This window comes from Bos mutus, chromosome 28 (genome assembly GCF_027580195.1).
Source record: "Bos mutus isolate GX-2022 chromosome 28, NWIPB_WYAK_1.1, whole genome shotgun sequence".
Taxonomy (NCBI): domain Eukaryota; kingdom Metazoa; phylum Chordata; class Mammalia; order Artiodactyla; family Bovidae; genus Bos; species Bos mutus.
This window is the reverse complement of record NC_091644.1, coordinates 30,741,450-30,760,390: the sequence shown is the minus strand read 5'-3', so window position 1 is coordinate 30,760,390 and position 18,941 is coordinate 30,741,450. Positions and strand designations below refer to the sequence as shown.

Here is an 18,941-nt window from a genome sequence, read left to right as displayed (position 1 = left end):
CTGGAACACACCTTTTTCACTGGATATGCTCCACACAGTTAATGCACTCTTTTCGAAATACTGTTAAAAACAAAAATCTAGGACCCTAAGCCAAGGATCACCAAAGAAGTAAACCTACAGTACTGCAAACAGGACTTAGTAGGAATTTAAGGCCAAATTTTCTGACAAAATATCTGAAAGCCTAAAATCATTTTCTGAAATGAATTTTGTATTCCCCTACTCCTGGAAGAGCTTTCAAAAAAGGTTAAATCAAGCTGAGAAGGATGGCAGCTCTCCTACCACATGGAAAGTTTTCACACACAAGCTGTAGATCTTCAAGCCTTCTAACTTCTGGGCTGAAATATTTCAGTTTAATAGGCCCCAAGGGCCATATACCACAACCTTAGTGCAGATGTTGTTCAATGCGATTTAAATGGGGCTCCTGAGTCACATAACTGAGGGTGCGGCTGGACCAGACTTGTGATTTGCCAAACGTGCTAGTGGTAAAGAACCCGCCTATTTATGCAGGAGAGCTAAGAGGTTGGGTTCAGTCCCCGGGTCGGGAAGATCATTTGGAGAAGGGCATGGTAACTCACTCCAATATTCTTGCCTGGAGAATGCCATGGACAGAGAAGCCTAGCAGGCTACAGTTCAGAGCATCACAAAGAGTTGGACGTGACTGAAGTGACTTAGCACACACACATGCAAAGACAATTCAAAAGACATCTTACAAAGATTTACAGATCAGGAACGAAAGGACCCATGTTACTGTCTTAGTTGTGATTAATTCTTTGCTGTGTGAACCCAGAGAAGTTACTTCCCTTCTCTGAGCCTCAGTTTCTTCAGTGGTCAAACAAGAGAAAACTAACAAATCCTTTCTAATTCTAACATTCTCTAATTCTATTGAAAGTGGACATCTGGCTGAAACAGGTTTTTTCTAGGTCCATGAGTCTAACAATAGTTAAATGTAAACTGTAAAAGTATAGGAAATAAACACAGCTCTGGACAGGAAGTGAAATAGTTGTATTCAACACCGCAGGAAGGATGTACATTGTATCAGGGCATCAGACTAGCATGGAGGGTCAGCAGGAACTTGGATTCAAAAATTAGCAGCAGGTGCTATTAATTCCACAGTCAGGCTGCCAGGAAGGAAAGCCATACACACAGCAACCAATTCAAGTCCAGTGACATGTCAAACCTCTAACCACAGCCTGGCATCCAGACAGGAAGGGTGAGGGGAAGCCCTGTTTCCTGAGACACTGAAGGTCTGATTACATCAAAGACTTTCACACACAGAGAAGTCGTGACCATGAAGACTTTTTCACTGCCCCCAAATCCATCAATCTGCATGTTTAAATGTGTAGGCAAGTGTCTGCTTTGGCCCTAAAGTTTCTCCAGACAAAGGCAGGAGGTGCCAGGCGAAATTCTTTTCTAAAATAGCCAACTGCTGGGTGACCTGTTATATATACAGACTCTCCACAATCTAGAGTCTGTAGCTGCAGGCAGAAAAATCTAGTGGAAAATTAAGGTCTATAATTTTCCTTTATTCTTCAACAAGGCAGAGGTTGCCATGGGATAGCCTGTTCAAGTATCACTCAAACAGATGAAAAAGTTAGTAATATCTAGGACCACTTACTTCCCTGGTGTTAAAACTGTAAGAAGCAATACATATGGACTCCCTCATTTAATACAAACCTAAGAAGTCACTATTAACTCCACTGTTCAGATGGATAGAATGAGACTCAGGAACATAAAGTAACAAGACCCAGGTCGCAGAGTTCATAAGTGGCTGTGCTTGGATTCAAATCCAGATCAGTCTGATTCAAGAATTGCCAGGTAAGAACTATAACAGGCCCCTGGGGATGGAGGCCCTAGCTGCTTTGCTACAGTTTCTAGTACGAGGGCATTGCAGATCCAGCAACACTCCAGCAGCAGACAAGGAAAATCAGCTCCTCTCAGGGTATCTGAAGTTTTCAAAATGCGGACACTTTAAGAATTTTATTCCACTCTTACATTGTAAAAGCGACTCATCTTTAACCACCCCAAGCCTGAGGTGCTAGAACATAACTACCTTAAAAAGGCTGTAAGTCCTTTCTGGGCCTCCTGTTCCTTATCTGTGAAATAAAGCCTGTACTTACAATGTGCACAGCACCCTCTTACTACATGAAAGACCAGCAGCAGCTGTGGCTGCCTGACCTCAAGGAAGAGAAGAGTCTTCAGCACCCTGACTGAAGTTGTCTTGAAAGATAATCTGATTTTTCTTTTCCATCCATTTTGCAAAGCTAAAATTTACTCCTTACAACCTCTCTTTTAGTCAATTTGCAGCCACTGTGGGAAACACAGGACAGGAAGAATAGGACAAAGAAATATTATTCTTAGCTCCCTCCCGAGAACTTACCCACACCTCAGGAACCAGCAGATTGCCTCTGGACCAACTGCCCAGTGAGCCTTTAAATATTTTAAGATGTATGAGACCTTATCCCCTCTTCTCTTTTATTCTAATAAGCTGTTCTGGGCCCTTTGCCAAAAACCCAATATCTTTGTGCAATTCTACATGGATACAATTTTTCTCTAGGCCATGATCACCACTACAGACAATAAATAAAACAGCATTGGGATATCAGGACACTTAGCTCTATCTCTTCTTATGTAAGAAAAGTTCATAGTTGCAACACTGTCAGTTCAGTTCAGTTCAGTCGCTCAGTCGTGTCCGACTCTTTGCGACCCCATGAATCGCAGCACGCCAGGCCTCCCTGTCCATCACCAACTACCGGAGTTCACTCAGACTCACGTCCATCGAATCGGTGATGCCATCCAGCCATCTCATCCTCTGTCGTCCCCTTCTCCTCCTGCCCCCAATCCCTCCCAGCATCAGAGTCTTTTCCAATGAGTCAGCTCTTCGCATGAGGTGGCCAAAGTATTGGAGTTTCAGCTTTAGCATCATTCCTTCCAAAGAAATCCCAGGGCTGATCCCAGGGCTTCAAAATGGACTGGTTGGATCTCCTTGCAGTCCAAGGGACTCGCAAGAGTCTTCTCCAACATCACAGTTCAAAAGCATCAATTCTTCAGCACTCAGCTTTCTTCACAGTCCAACTCTCACATCCATACATGACCACTGGAAAAACCATAGCCTTGACTAGACGAACCTTTGTTGGCAAAGTAATGTCTCTGCTTTTAAATATGCTATCTAGGTTGGTCATAACTTTCCTTCCAAGGAGTAAGCATCTTTTAATTTCATGGCTGCAGTCACCATCTGCAGTGATTTTGGAGCCCAAAAAAAGAAAGTCTGACATGTTTCCACTGTTTCCCTATCTATGTCCCATGAAGTGATGGGACCAGATGCCATGATCTTCATTTTCTGAATGTTGAGCTTTAAGCCAACTTTTTCACTCTCCTCTTCCACTTTCATCAAGAGGCTTTTTAGTTCCTCTTCACTTTCTGCCATAAGGGTGCTGTCATCTGCATATCTGAAGTTATTGATATTTCTCCCGGCAATCTTGATTCCAGCTTGTGTTTCTTCCAGCCCAGCGTTTCTCATGATGTACTCTGCATATAAGTTAAATAAGCAGGGTGACAATACACAGACTTGACGTACTCCCTTTCCTATTTGGAACCAGTCTGTTGTTCCATGTCCAGTTCTAACTGTTGCTTCCTGACCTGCATATAGGTTTCTCAAGAGGCAGGTCAGGTGGTCTGGTATTCCCATCTCTTTCAGAATTTTCCACAGTTTATTGTGATCCACACAGTCAAAGGCTTAGGCATAGTCAGTTAAGCAGAAATAGATGTTTTTCTGGAACTCTCTTGCTTTTTCGATGATCCAGTGGATGTTGGTAATTTGATCTCTGGTTCCTCTGCCTTTTCTAAAACCAGCTTGAACATCCGGAAGTTCACGGTTCACGTATTGCTGAAGCCTTGCTTGGAGAATTTTGAGCATTACTTCACTAACGTGTAAGATGAGTGCAATTGTGTGGTAGTTTGAGCATTATTTGGCATTACCCTTCTTTGGGATTGGAATGAAAACTGACCTTTTCCAGTCCTGTGGCCACTGCTGAGTTTTCCAAATTTGCTGGCATATTGAGTGCAGCACTTTCACAGCATCATCTTTCAGGATTTGAAATAGCTCAACTGGAATTCCATCACCTCCACTAGCTTTGCTCATAGTGATGCTTTCTAAGGCCCACTTGACTTCACATTCTAGGATGTCTGGCTCTTGGTGAGTGATCACACCATCATGATTATCTAGGTCAGGAAGATCTTTTTTGTACAGTTCTTCTGTGTATTCTTGCCACCTCTTCTTAATATCTTCTGCTTCTGTTAGGTCCATACCATTTCTGTCCTATATCAAGCCCATCTTTGCATGAAATGTTCCCTTAGTATCTCTAATTTTCTTGAAGAGATCTCTAGTCTTTCCTATTCTGTTGTTTGGCTGGTGTCTCTCTAAGAGAAAGGATGAGATCAGGGTTTGTCCTTAAGAGTGGCCTGAATAGACATCACTTGATAGGTGCTCATCCATCAACCAGAAAGTACTTTATTGTCAAAGAAAACTCTCCCTCATTCTGTTCCACAATTAGAGATTCCATCCTTTGTGCCCTTAATAGGTTCTTGGGTTGTGCTGTGGTTAGTCACTCAGCATGTCCAGCTCTTTATGACCCTATGAACTGTAGCCCACCAGGTTCCTCTATCCATGGGATTCTCCAGGCAAGAATACTGGAATGGGTTGCCATGCCCTTCTCCAGAGGATTTTCCCAACCCAGAGATCGAACCCAGGTCTCCCGCATGGCAGGAGCGTTCTTTACCATCTGAGCCACCAGGTATGCCTAAGAATACTGGAGTGGGTAGCTCATCCCTTCTCCAGGGGATCTTCCTGACCCAGAAATCAAACCAGAGTCTCCTGCATTGCAGGCAGATTCTTTACCAGTTGAGCTACCAGAGAAGCCCTAATAGGTTCTTATCAAAATGCAAATGACTCCATGTTGGATCTACTTTCTTACCCCAAACGCAAATGAGAAAAAGTTAAAGAACAAATAAAACCATAATTCAAAATCTTTCCAAATTTAAGTCCTGGGATTGATAGTAAGGTTCCTCAAGAAAAAAAACAAAAAAGATAAATCAATAATTAAATCAGTTTGTAAATAAGAGTTTCAATTTGTTGCTAGAAATCATCTTAGCAGAGATCAGTTGACAGACCCAGAAGGGACTCCACTTATGATGAGTCCTGGGCTGGCCGAGGGGAACCGAGCTGTCCCCAGGCACAGAGATGTACTCAAAAAGGAAGGACAGAAAAGCCCATACATCTCTGACACAGTCCACTCATTTCAAATCACAGGGGCCTTACCCGGTACTTCTTTTCTTGTTCAAATTTTTCTTCAAACTTCCTAATTTTCCGCTTGAGGCTCTGGATGTGCTTGGTGAGCTGGGTAATGGTCTGGGGCTCCTTGCCATCACCACAGCTGCACCGGGAAGAACTGCGGAGCCTGGAACGATCCAGGGAGGGAGAGAGTCATTAAGAACACTATCGCGTATAAAACAGATAACTAATACGGTCCTGCTGTACAGCATAGGGAATCCTACTTAATACTGTATAATGGCCTATATGGGAAAAGAATCTAAAAAGAGTGGATACACGTGTATGTATAACTGACTCACTTTACTGTACATCTGAAACTAACACAACTTTGTAAATCAACTATACTCCAAGAAAATGTTTTTTAAAAGATATAACTTAAAACAATTATGGCTGGTTCACCTTGTTAAACAGCGGAAATTAATACAATATTGTAAAGCAATATTCTTCCAATTAAAAAACAAATTAAAAGAACAAAACAATGGTCTTCCAGTAAACACTGCTGCTTGTCTACAAACCCAGCTTTCTGGATTATCAGAGTTCAGAGGCCAGTTCCTCATTTGATGAGGCTTCTATGGTAGCATCTGCTGGGTATTGGAGACCCCTGATTCACAGAACTCTGTTATAGGCAAATGTTATCAAGGACTTTTGTCTACAAAGGTCAGAGTATTAGTCTAGGAAATGCATTTCATAAATCTTGGAGGACGCCAACTTCAGACTAATGAGACAGCGTTATCCTCAATAAATGGCATGCATGCATGCTTGTGCTCAGTCCTTTGCAGCCCCAAGGACTGTACCCCATTCAGGCTCCTCTGTCCATGGGATTTTCCAGGCAAGAATACTGGAGTGGGTTGCCGTTTCCTTTTCCAGGGGATCTTCCTGATTCAGGGATCAAACTTACATCTCCTGCGTTGGCAGGTGGATTCTTTACATCTGAGTCATCAGGGATTAAGCCCAGACTAACAATATTTTCAAAAAGGATTCAGATGAGTAGTTTTCTTGATATAATAGAGCCTTTGTGAATCATAAAAGAAATGGATTCCCTCTCTAGAAAATATGTTTATTTTCTCACCTAACATACTTTAAAATAGTAATAATTCACTAACTCCCTCAAGTCCATCAGTAGACAGTCCATGGAACAAGGTCTGGATAAATTCATGAGTGACAGCAGGAGGTATTAAAGAGAATGTAGGAATCCCAGCACATACATTTAGTCAAGGGAAGACTCATTTTAACTATGCATCAAAACTAGTAATGGAACTTAAAAAAACACACATAGTTTCACTTTTTTCTTTGAGGGGGAGCTATTATAAGCTACCACTTTTCAAGAATCTAAGAAGAAATTGAGATGAACGACTTGCCAAGCATTGCCACAATCCATCCATTGAGGCCACTCCTGGACACAGAAATAATACTTTAGTGAGCTCACCAAGAATGGCATTTCTGGTATTTACATATGCACATTTCTTAGGATTCTGGTCATTTCATAAAAAACATTCAAACATGTGAGCCATAGGGCAGCTTGTGTCTTCAGACCATTTCCTTCTGACACAAGAAAGCTTCAAACGGCATTCTTAACTCGAAAGCACACTGATTTTTTGCCATGTATGGTTCAGGGCCCGCAGCTGCTTTTGGTAGGCATGCTTGCTCTATTTTGGACACACACTTTACTGTAGTTTATAAATGGAGTATTTAAAAACTGTATGAAGTGAAGATAAGAACAAGATTTTTTTACATCATAAACTGCTGAGTGCTGGGTGGAGAAGGGGCTGATTCGGGGTCCAAGTTGAATCTCTGGCTTTGGCTGAAGATGGAGCATCGTGGTGACAGCAGTGGGTTGTCGCCGTCGGTGATGTGATAGAGCAGCCTGCTAGTCTCAACAGACTGCATGTCTTCTGGTGTGCTGTCTGCCTCATTCTGCCCATCTCTGTGCACAGGCGCAGGGTCTGAGGAAATAAGATAAATCATCGCATCTCAGAAGCCACAGAGGGCTTGAGACTGTCATGTTCCTAAACAAAGATCATCAACATTCACTGTAATGCCTCGCCTTTTTGTCATCTCTTCCTTTGGGGGATATGAAGGCCTTTCAAAATACTGTCATGCTTGTTCTCACAGAACCTGGACAGAAAATATTACAAGGCCAACACACACCAAAAATGGAAACACAGATTATTTCAGTCCAAATTACAGCATCAGCATAGCCCAAAACTACAAAAATCCTCTCTTTATTTCATATTATTTGCATATGTCAGAGAGTATATTATAAAATGTTAGAGTGAAAAAGAGAAAACAATTACATGGAACTGGAGCAAAAGATGAGGGAGAACAGTTATAACAACTGCCAGCGAAGGAAGGCAGAGGAGCCGGAGGGGAGGAAGAGAAAAGAGAAAACAAAACAAGAAGAGAGGGGTGCAGAGTCCCCAGACAGAAAATTACTCAGCACTCCTTAAACATGATGGAGAACTCTGCTTATGTACATGAAATGATGCTCAGAATATGCTAATGAGAAAACCACACATTTCAGCTCAAGATGGTACCCATTTCTGTGTACAAATAAACACACTAAATGATCAGAGAAGCTACATAGCAACCACAAAGCATGGTGAGATTAGAAGAGATTCTGGTCCTTCTCTAAAATTTGACATACCATTTTATTTGGGACAAAAACCAAAAACAAAACCTGCTCTAAACCCTCTCCTGGGTGAGGCAATCTCTCTGCCTGAATTTTGTGATCATTCCCCTTTTAAATAAGCTCTTTATCTCCCCGACCAGGGTCAGTCCAGAGAGGGAGGGCACCCCCATGCTACCCAGGTGAGGGGAGGGGGATGGGGGATGGGGAACGGGGGGCTGAGTTAAGTCTTCCATCCTAAGGTGCTGTACAGAGCTACTCAAAAACATGCCAGAGCCTTCTCGATTTTGCCCAGCAAACAGGTTAGAACAACCCGAGGCGTTCTCCTATTCTGACTTTCCTAAAGAAAGAGGAAAAACACAGCCTTTCTGGGTGAATAAGTGAATCTGGAAACACTGACAATTCACTTTTCCAAAACAAACGTTTATCACAATTTAGTACTGGATGAATCTTAGCCAGCTTTAGAATGAATGGCTCATGTTCTCTAGAGCTTGAAATGCAATTTGCTTTGTGCAACAAAGGTTGGATTAGGTCCTTGTATGTTTCAGGCAGCTTCTCCTCTGTTTGGCTGTAGGCTGGGCGGGTGGACAATGCTTCCTGTGGGGCCTCTGAGGCTTGCCAACAGCACTTGTCAGTGCCTGAGGCTGGTCAGAAATGGATGGGGTGAGGGCTGGGGAGAAGTTGGAGTCGGATGAATGCCAAAGCCAGGCCCACAGGCAGTGTGACTAACACAACTCACCACAGGCAACACCCTTGCTAAGAATAATTTAGCCAGAAAACACTGCCATTTGGAGGGAGCCCCTAGGAGTAACATGGATGACAGCATATACTACAATGACCTTCGACATCCACCAAAGAGTGTCTGAGTACCTCACCAAACCCTCTTCTTAAACCGTTAGACTAAGAAGAAATTCATTTTATTCATGTTACCTATTTCTGGGTAGTATCATTTGGTATTAACGATGAGGAAGAGAAAGATCTTTATCAAGTACCTGGGACCAGCACATCTTTTGCTGCAATGGAAAGGATCTCTGCCTTTAGCTCAGCTGTGGGGCCAGGGTAAAAACTAAGAGGCCAGGAGCCTCTTGGTGGTGCTTTACAATGAATGGGGGCACTTGAGGTCCTAGGCATATGACTAACATGGGGGTGAACAAAGAGCTCAGCCTCTGAAACTCACTGAGACCTAAGACGTGACTTCGGAGAACCACAGGCCACTGTGAATGGCTTGCTTTGAACTGTGCTGCAATTGTAACTGTAAATCTCCATATAAGCGGCATCTGTTTTTTGTGGCATTTTTTGTGCCATTAACATCACAACCTCTCTTCCCAGCAGATCACCACTGAAGGAGGTGGTGGGCCCGAAAGATCCCAATGTGACCAGCTGAAAAGCGACAGTCAGAAACTGGTGATCGGGTAGCACCTGAGCTCTCTGTCTAAGCATCTAAGTTGAGAAGCATCTTAATTGAACCTGTGCACACAAGCCTATTGGAGACAGGGTATTGAGCTCCTTGCTCAGAAGAACCCAGGGTCGCCTTAGTGCCAACCAGCATTGCCACCATCCTGGGAACACAGCCCAGGCCTCCACTTGCAGACCCGGCTCCCCAACAGGGAGAAGTTTACGGCAATATTAAAATTGAGTGGCTTCTGATGGGACCCCGGGAACATGCTTTCCAAAGGAAGCGGCAGCTCGCCAAGGTCCACGCTGTGATGCAGTATGGTTCAGAGGGAGGGTCTGGGAACCAGGAGTGTGGGGCGCTCATACTTTCTGGTGGAGCTCCAGTGTGTTCACTGATTTCTCTCCACATCCTTGTTTAGATCATCTGACAGGGCTGTGATAGAAAAGTCAAAGGAGATCCATTGTACGACATCACACCTATACTTAACAATAGTGTATCACTGACACTTAAAATGCACATAATCTCAACATTATGTGCATTAGCTCAATAATTTTTTTCCTTGCGTGTTCTAAAATTTCTGTAATGAATACATCTTAATTGTATAGGAAGAAAAAAAAACAATAAAAGTTAATATAAAAATTTGGGGGAAAAAAGGATACCTGAGAAGGGAAGTAAGAAACAACCCCCACAAACAGAACAAGAGAGAAGAAAGATTGTGAGTTTGAATCCCAGGTCCTCCACCTGTTAAGAGGCACTTCAGAAAAAAGTGAACATTTAAAAACCTCAGTTTCTTCATCTGTAAAATGGGGAGAATAACAGTGGGCACCTCTCAAGACTAAGTGAGGATGAAAAGAAAAAAAACTGTACCCCCCACAAAATGCTTGCCATATCCACATAAACCTATTTTTAATATATATGTATATATTTATGTGTGTATATATGTTTATGTTATACATATAATCTTAATTTCTTTTTACTGAAATATAGTTGATTTAAAAGGTTATGTTAGTTTCAGGTGTATAGCAGTGATTCAATTATTCTTTTTCAGATTCTTTCCCATACAGTTTATTATGAAATATTGAGTACAGTTCCTGTGTTATACAGTAGGTCCTTGATGTTTATCTATTTTATATACAGTATTATGTACATAATACTGTATATAAAATACTATATATATACTCCTAAATTCCTAATTTATCCCTCTCCTCATTATTTATGATTATATATTATATATAATCTTAATTACAATCTATAAATTTTTAAAAATATCAGCTTCATCTTAGGCAATGAGGGCCAAGAAATCATGAATTTGACGTGCTAGTTACATTTCTTCAACTAATACACATTAAAATAAATTCCTATTAAAACACTGTTCACCCATGCATCCTTTGAATAGCATATTTGGCAAAACATTGACATGAGGCAAAGAAACTGCTAAATGTGGTTAACCCTGAGAACCATCATTTTTTAACAATTATCAAAATAAGGAATTTGAATATGATCCTCTCTTACTGAGCACCAGTTCCACAGAGTCCTTACAGGGTTAATGTGGGAAATGAGAGCCAGCGCATCCTCGACACATTGTACCTCCTGCCACTTCTTATGTGTAAATAAGAATAATAATCATATCTAATAGTTATGCAGTGACTCACTATGTCCTCAAACTTCCAGTTAGAGTTTCTGCAAGGATTTAATCTTCAAAATAACCACACGAGGATGGCAGTACTGTGATCTTCATTTTACATTCAGGAGGGAAGGTGGTATGACTCCAGTCGGGGTCAGGGACTCTGACCAATGCCTGAGGCAGAAGACTCCACGTCTCTGACCCTGCAGGCCAGGGAGAATTCCTGGCAGCCTGCTCTCTGAGCAGGAGGGGCCACAATGGAGACAAGTCATTATCATCAGGTGTGAAGACCAGAGCCCATTTCTGAGGTGGCTGCAACCCCAGGCAGGAACAGATGCTATTTACAGCTGTTACATGAATCAGATTTTAAAAATATATTTCTCCAATGTGAATTCTTAAGTGATTCAAATGTAAATCAACTATACTTCAATAAAAATTTTAATTATAAAGTAAATAAATAAAGTGATTTAAGATTTAAATAAATCCCTGTCTGTACCCACTTGAGACGGACTGCTGAGATCTGAGTCACAAATTAGACCTAGACTTGTGGATTCGTTAATTTGTGCTTCTGGGTTTGCCCATCCTCGTGGGCCCATATGTAACACTGAGATACATCGCAAAATGCCAAACATCAGCCTTCAATGGTGCTAAAAACTAAATAAGCCAGAAACATGTACACGATTCTAGTGAGGCTCAAGCATCAGAGTTCTTGGCCAGCCTCATCACAAAAAGGGCCACCAAAACACAACCAAGAAACAAACTCAAAACTTCTGATGGATACATAATGGATTCAGTTACAGAATGTGTTGAATTTAAATGGCTAAATACACTGAGAGCTTGAAGTCATCCCAAGAACTAAGACTAGGGAAACAGATGAGCTTATCTGCTCAGAGACCACTGAGAGGGAAGCAGTATTTCTAAGGTGAGGATGGTTGGGTAAAAGTAAGGACAGATGAAGATACATTCTGGATGAATGAAGCTGATAAGCTACCAAATGGCACAAGGTTGGCACTCCCAGCAGGATTTTATGTGCCAGCTTCTGTAGACAGTCACTGGAAACATCAGGGAGCTTACAGGGGTGAGGAATTTATCATGGTGAAAGCAAGGCTGGGCTTCAAGGCAAGCACCCTGCAGACCCCAAGGGGCAGTTCGCCATCAAGGCTAAAAACATTGGCTACAGTTTCAGAAACACCTAGATCAAGTTGATTCTTTGGCAGATGTGTGACTTGGGATACATTATTCAATCCTTCTCAATCTCAGCTTCCCCATCTTTTTCAAGTGAAAATGACATCAGTGTCTACCTCACAAATGTTAGAAGGATTTTTAAAAACATAAGGACCCTCAAGTGCTTTGTATAGTGCCCAGGGAAGGGGGCATAATAACTCATCAATGACATAGAACTCATACATGACAGTTGTTGTTGGTATTTACAACGGTATCTTTGACCTAGTTAGGAAACTGAAGAGGTGAGCCAGAGGGGAAATGAGTTTGGTTCTGGATGCGCTGAGTTAGGAGGCACTTTCGATCATCCAGGGGGAGGTGGCCAGCAGGCCCTATACACACACAGGGAGGCGCTCAGGAGACATATTCTAACTGGGTCTGACCTCAGTATGCACTTCACCATTTACACCAAGCTTCTGGAGTAGGGGGCGGGGTAGTGAGCATCATTTTTATTTTGAAGGAGCCAATTACTGACTTTAATTCCAATGAACCACCAGTAGATTTGGGCACTCCATCAGCTGAGCAATGAGAAATTCCAAAATCCTTCCTGAAAACCAGAAAATTACATTGATCAAGAAGCCTCAGCTCAGATCTAAATTTATTCCTTGCCTCTGCATTTTTGGTTGCAACTTCCTAGTTAAATTTCCATCAGTTAAAACTGAAAAGAAGAATACACCCCAATGTTCATTGCAGCACTGTTTATAATAGCCAGGAGATGAAAGCAAATATACTCCAATTAAAAATTAATTAAAAAAATTTTCCATCAGTAAATAGTAACCCACATTTTAGGTTTTTTAGTAGTTCTTAAGATAAATTTAATACTATCACTCCTGTTCCCTAGAGAATTATAGAAAGACAATTCTGGAATATTGTTTTCTTGAGTGACTGCTATTATATCTGACATATGCAACACTTTTTGCCAAGTACACTTGACGCTGAAGTACATAAATCTTCAGGGTACTGTCACCAATTACTTTAGAAATCCTATAACTTACCTGCACCCTGATAAGACACTTTTATAGTTCTTTTCAAGTATTTTCACTGTTTAAATGGTAAAAAATGAGGACTACATGACCTCCAGTTTAAAAAAGGTAGTACCAACAAAGGCCCAAGCAAAGGAAGGGCACACTGTCATTCTGCTAATGTGTTGTTTACGGTATCATTTTGGGAGGTATAAACACTTTGAACTCACCCAAATTTTTGGTATTAGAGTAATATTCAACAAATTTAAATGTCTAGATGACTTTCAATAAATATCTTAAATATGCTTTCATTGCACATGGTAACTGGCTTAGCAAAGGAAAGTACCCCAACTAGACTGAATGGAGACACGGGAAGACAAAGCCGTAAGGTAGTACCTGAGAAAAAGGAGCAGCCAGAAAGCTGTGGAGGAAGAAAAAGAAGAAAACCGAAGACACTATCTCTGGAAAAGGAAATGACAACCACTCTAGTATTCTTGTCTGGGAAATCCCATGGACAGAGGAGCCTGTGGGCTATAGTCCAGCCACAGGGTTGCAAAGACTCGGACACGACTCAGCACACACAGACACCATGCTGCCGGGGCGGGTGAGAAGGCAGGCAGGCAGGGCGACAAGGGCTGAGTTTACTCTGCAGTGGAAGTAAACGTCTAGCCTGAGGCAGCCTGAGGTCTTTGGATGTTAGTGACTTCTGCCCGAACTCAGAACTGTGCTGCGGGCTACAGCAGCAGGGCCCATGCTGAGGACAAGGTCAGACTGCGGATCTCTGTCATGTTGAGAAACAGAAGAAGTCCATACTTTGCGTCGTTCTGGAGAGCACCTGAGGCAGGGATCATTCATATTTTTGGAAGCAGCTTCTATACAGCACCAAACCAAATATACAGTTTGGGGAGAAAAGAAGAAATGACCTTCTAGACAAGTCTAACCAAGGGACTCAATGAATGTTTTCACTTTCTTCTGATTATTCAAGATTTAACTTCGTCACCTATATGCATACTGTCAAAGAACCACTGAGAAATAATCAAGGGAAATGGCTGATGAACAGGGTCTAATCTCTGAAAACATCTTTTCCCTTCCATGTGTCACAAAAGTGGAGCCAAGTGCTCAGCTAAGCTGTGGGGGCAGGGGAGCGGGGAGGAGAAAGAGCAAATAACACCTGTGAGTATCCAAGATTCAGAAGCATCCTCCTGGTACATGGAGAAAGCTGGGTGCTGGAATGCTGATCATTTCTCAGCCTAGACAACTGTCCGCATCTTCTAGCTGATTCCTGCACAACTGAACACATCAATGCGACAGCAGATAAAAATCTGCAGTTAAGGCAGCAAGACCCATTTTCAAAAGAAGATTTTAATTAATGAGCCGATGTGCTTTGAAAAGCAAAAGGAAATTATATACAAGGCAAACAGGAAGACTACAGGAAGAAATCCCAACCTTCAAAGCAGACTGTATCTTCACTGGCTCATTCAATGTCAGTTATGAAAAATTAAGTCAAAAAAGTTGTACCTGCAGTTTCCTCCACAGAGACACAGAAAAGTATGATTCTAGGGAACTGGAACAGACAGAAGAGGTTGTCCACCTTGGGTTTGGGGGTTGTTCAGAGCACTGTCAGACACTGACCATCTAGGCAAACTGTCTGATCTCTTCCAGACTATTCTTCAGAAGCATGAAAGAATGAACAAGCAGGAAGGAGGCTTTTAAAATGACTATAAAATATGAGAAATGATGTGCAGGGGGAAAGGGGCATATGACAACTCTCTGTACCATATGCTCAATTTTCTATAAACCTAAAACCTCTTAAAAATAAAATCTATTACTTAAAAACCTAACACATGTATAAGCGCACTGATTAAAAGTCTAGGCTCTGCAGTCAGAGTCCTAAGCTTGGTCTGAGATGCCACTTGTTCAGAGTTATTATGTCCTTGGCCAGATGAGCCTCTTCAAAACTCAGATTCTCTGTAAACAGTATAGTGAGGATAAATGGGACAAAAACATACAATCACCACAGTTCTTGGCCTGACTTTAAAATTGAACTTAATATTTTTTAAAAATAATTACCTGATGGTTCAGGCTGTGGGATTTTTATTTATAAGGCAGTTATAGAAATGGTTATCAGATAATTATATTGTCATCTACGAGTTTTGAGATCATTTTTAAAAATGCTTTATTTGAAAAACAAGGATTATTGTGAAGCTCCCTGTTTCAGAGACTATGAAGATGGTGATAAAAGCATCAGAGAAAATTCATTAACAGTAAAGATCTTTTCTAGCCAAGTTATGTCATAGGTGTAGCACAGGATAGATTTTATGGTAATGAATGTAGTTTCAACTTTAATAAGAGGTAATTATTCAACCATCAGCTCTTGATTCCCTTAAGCAAAAGGTATTTATGACAGATTAATGCTGTCATGGGAGAAGGAAATGGCAACCCACTCTAGTGTTCTTGCCTGGAGAATCCCAGGGAGGGGGGAGCCTGGTGGGCTGCCGTCTATGGGGTCGCACAGAATCGGACATGACTGAAGTGACTTAGCAGTACCAATGCTGTCATAAATACCTTTTGCTTAAGGGAACTAGTACAATGTCAATCAAATGCAGGACTCGAGAGAGGACCCAGGGAATAAACAGTGCTAAATGTCATTTTCACACCTTGCAAGTCATCAGCAATTATAATAAAGCAGACATTTAAAGACAAATGCAAGCATTATCAACTGGAGGGAAGGTGATATAAGCTCTGAATGGCCAGCTTTTTAAATAATGATCACTGACATTTATTGAGCATTTACCACGGGTGATATGCTAAAAACCTGATATGTATTATGCTATGTCATCCTCATAACAATCCTAAGAGGTAGATAGTATCCTTTTTCCCTTTTCAAAGAAAAGGAAGCTGAGGCACAGAGGTCAAATAACCTGTCCAAGATTACCCAACAAGCATATCAAGTTCTACGAAGAGCTATGTTTCTGAGCAAGACAGAGCCAATGAATATAATCCATTTGGGCTTTCAAGAAGTCTATGGCATGGTGTTCATATCAAAAGTTATTTAAAAACAAAACCAAATGATGATTGGGCTAAATGTTTTGTAATGGATAAAAAATTCACTTACTAATAGGCCCCAAAGAACAGGGTTGAACTAGTGTCTTTATGAGAGGCATGTCAGTACTAATCCTTGCTGATGGATCCTGAATTAATCTTTTTCATATCTCAAAACCAACATAGAAGCAAAAATAGAGTCCTGAGTCTGAGTTTGCAGATGATGTTAGTATTTTTCAAAGAGTAAAATGCAAAGGAACCACAGAAGAAGCTCACAAACCAGGAGGAAGGTCCACAGTGGTAGATGACCCTCAGTGTGGGCCAGTGGGCAAAGCTAACCTGTCTACGCTTAACAGATGATCAGCAGTAAACTGTTAGTTTGGTAGAAAATGGGATTTTTGGAGCTTTTACAGACTATAAGATATGACAAAAAGGTCAAGAAAACAATGTACATTTCTAGGAAGAGTATGGAAAGCAATCCAACAACCATAATTATTTTTTGAATAGTTGATGAAACTCTCCCACTGCCTATATTTTTAGGTATTAATTCTTTTTTTATTTAGGTCATCATAGTTTCATGGGTAGTTGTGAGAAATTGTAGACATATCCCTTGTACACTTTGCCTAATTTCCCCCGATAGTATCATTTGGCAAAAGTATAGTACCTGTGCCCATATGCACAAATAAAATTCTACTATTTCATTTAATCTGGAAAACACTATGTGGGTCAGGTAAATACACTTGAGAAAGGCAAGGAGGTCCAGAGATGGTTAAGATCAGAGGTGCTGAAATGACCATAGGAACAGAGGGGCTGCAGTGGTTAATCAACTACAAATCTAGATGCTTTTATTCTAGCAAAACAGTCAGGGATGTACTTTAAAAATGACTTTAAAGCATATTCGTTATACAGTGTGTACCTAGGCTGCCTTTGGGCTCAACTTCAAATTTAAGAATATTAGAACTATGTGGACTTTATATTTAGGTAGCATGGCATCATGTGAAACACTCAGACCATGGAGTCTGATTGGGGAAATGTCCCCACTCCTCCCCTTTCCTCCCAGCACCCGCTACCACTCACTGCTGTGGGACCGTCTACGAGTTATATTCAGTCTCCAAGTTTATTTCCTCATCTTTCATCTGGGGATAATAATGCCTCCCTAGGTGGTTGTGGCGATAAAGTAAGAAAATTCATGCAACAATGCCTGGTGCAAAAGAAGAGGTCATTGTTAGCTGAGGTTGATATTATTCATTTAAAGACCTTCAAAGCAGAGCTTCTAAACTCTGGCACTCTTGACATTTTGGACCAGATGACAATTTGCTGGGGCAGTGCTGGGGTCATGGCTTGTCTTATACATTGAAGATGTTCAGCAGGACCTCTGGACTCTACCCACTAGATGCCAGTGGCACGCACACTCCAGCTATGACACCAAAACAATATCCCCAGATGTTGCTGAATGTCCCAAAGGCAGGGGTCAGAGTGTGGGAGGGGGGTGAAAACCACTGTTTTAAAGGACCCAGCTTAGAATAAGAAGATGAAGAACGACTCTCTACAGTGATTGCCACTTTCTAGTTAGAGCACATCAGTGCTACACACTAAAAAACATGAAAAGGTTCAAGAAGGATTTAGAAATAACACACAAACACAAACTCAGTGCATGAAGTTTCTGAAAGATATTAGGAGTTCTGGGCACTTCTGAGGTTGAGGTCTTGAAGACTCCCTCATACTGACTTTCAAAGACTATTTCTGGGGGCTGCTGCCAGATAGGATGGAACATTATGTGGATAATCAGACCCACCTCGTGGGAGACCTGAGGTGCTCCCTGTTCCTGAAATCCAATTATAAACTTCACCTGCAGCAATAACAACTTCCATGGCACCCTTGTAGGAATACTGAGTTCCACAAAGTGTTCCCGACTCTCCCTGAACATCAGAATCATCAACAGGAGCTTGGCAAACATGGAGATTTTCAGGCCTCATCTCTACACTTTATTTTGTATCTTATGGTGGACAGCCCAGACAACTGTACATTTAATAAGCCCTGCCAAGTGAGAATGTCTAATCAAATAGACAGTGTCTTGAAATATGACAGAGAAGGTCAGGTTCTCTTTGACTCTGCCCCATTTCAACTCCAACATTAGGAAGAAACCTGCAGACCATGCAGGATTCTTTTGGGAATAATTACAGACTGTACCCGGATATGGGTTTCCCAGGTGGCGCAGTGGTCAAGAATCTGCCTGCCAATGCAGGAGACACCAGAGATGCAGGTTCAGTCTTTGTGCTGGGAAGACCCCCCTGGAGTAAGAAATGTCAACCAACTCCAGTATTCTTGCCTGGAAAATTCTATGGACAAAGGAGCCTGGCAGGCCACAGTCTATGGGGTCACAAAGAGTTGGATACGACTGAGCACCCAGCAGCAGAAGCAGCACCTAGATATACGACATGAGCATTGTCTAACAATCAACATTAGCAACAAGGTTCTTAGCCAAATGAAAATTTCAACTTGAAAATCAAGATTTTAGAATAAAATAGTTAATTATGTATTGCTTTGGAATTTCTTTTTGGCCAAGCATGCAAGATCTTAGTTCCTCAAGCAGGGATCAAACCTGTGTCTCTTGCAGTGAAAGCATGGAAGCTTAACCACTAGACCACCAGGGATGTCCCTGCAACTATTACTTCTAGTAATAAGTCTCCAGTGATAGCTTATACTAAAAACTCCATCACCTGTGCTCAAACAGAACAGGCATT

At 41.6% G+C, this 18,941-nt stretch overlaps 1 protein-coding gene across 8 annotated transcripts in view; it reads right to left on the bottom strand.

Moving 5' to 3' along the window:
* The window catches only part of FAM13C (family with sequence similarity 13 member C), a 141,800-nt gene that overhangs the window by 17,752 nt on the left and 105,107 nt on the right, over positions 1 to 18,941 (bottom strand). For all 8 annotated transcript variants that reach the window (XM_070364556.1, XM_070364559.1, XM_070364558.1 and 5 more), the window contains 2 exons: positions 7,059 to 7,269; positions 5,315 to 5,453 (listed from right to left, as the gene is read on the bottom strand). In XM_070364556.1, coding sequence (XP_070220657.1) covers positions 5,315 to 5,453; positions 7,059 to 7,269 — 350 coding nt within the window. The remainder of the gene's footprint in view (positions 1 to 5,314; positions 5,454 to 7,058; positions 7,270 to 18,941) is intronic.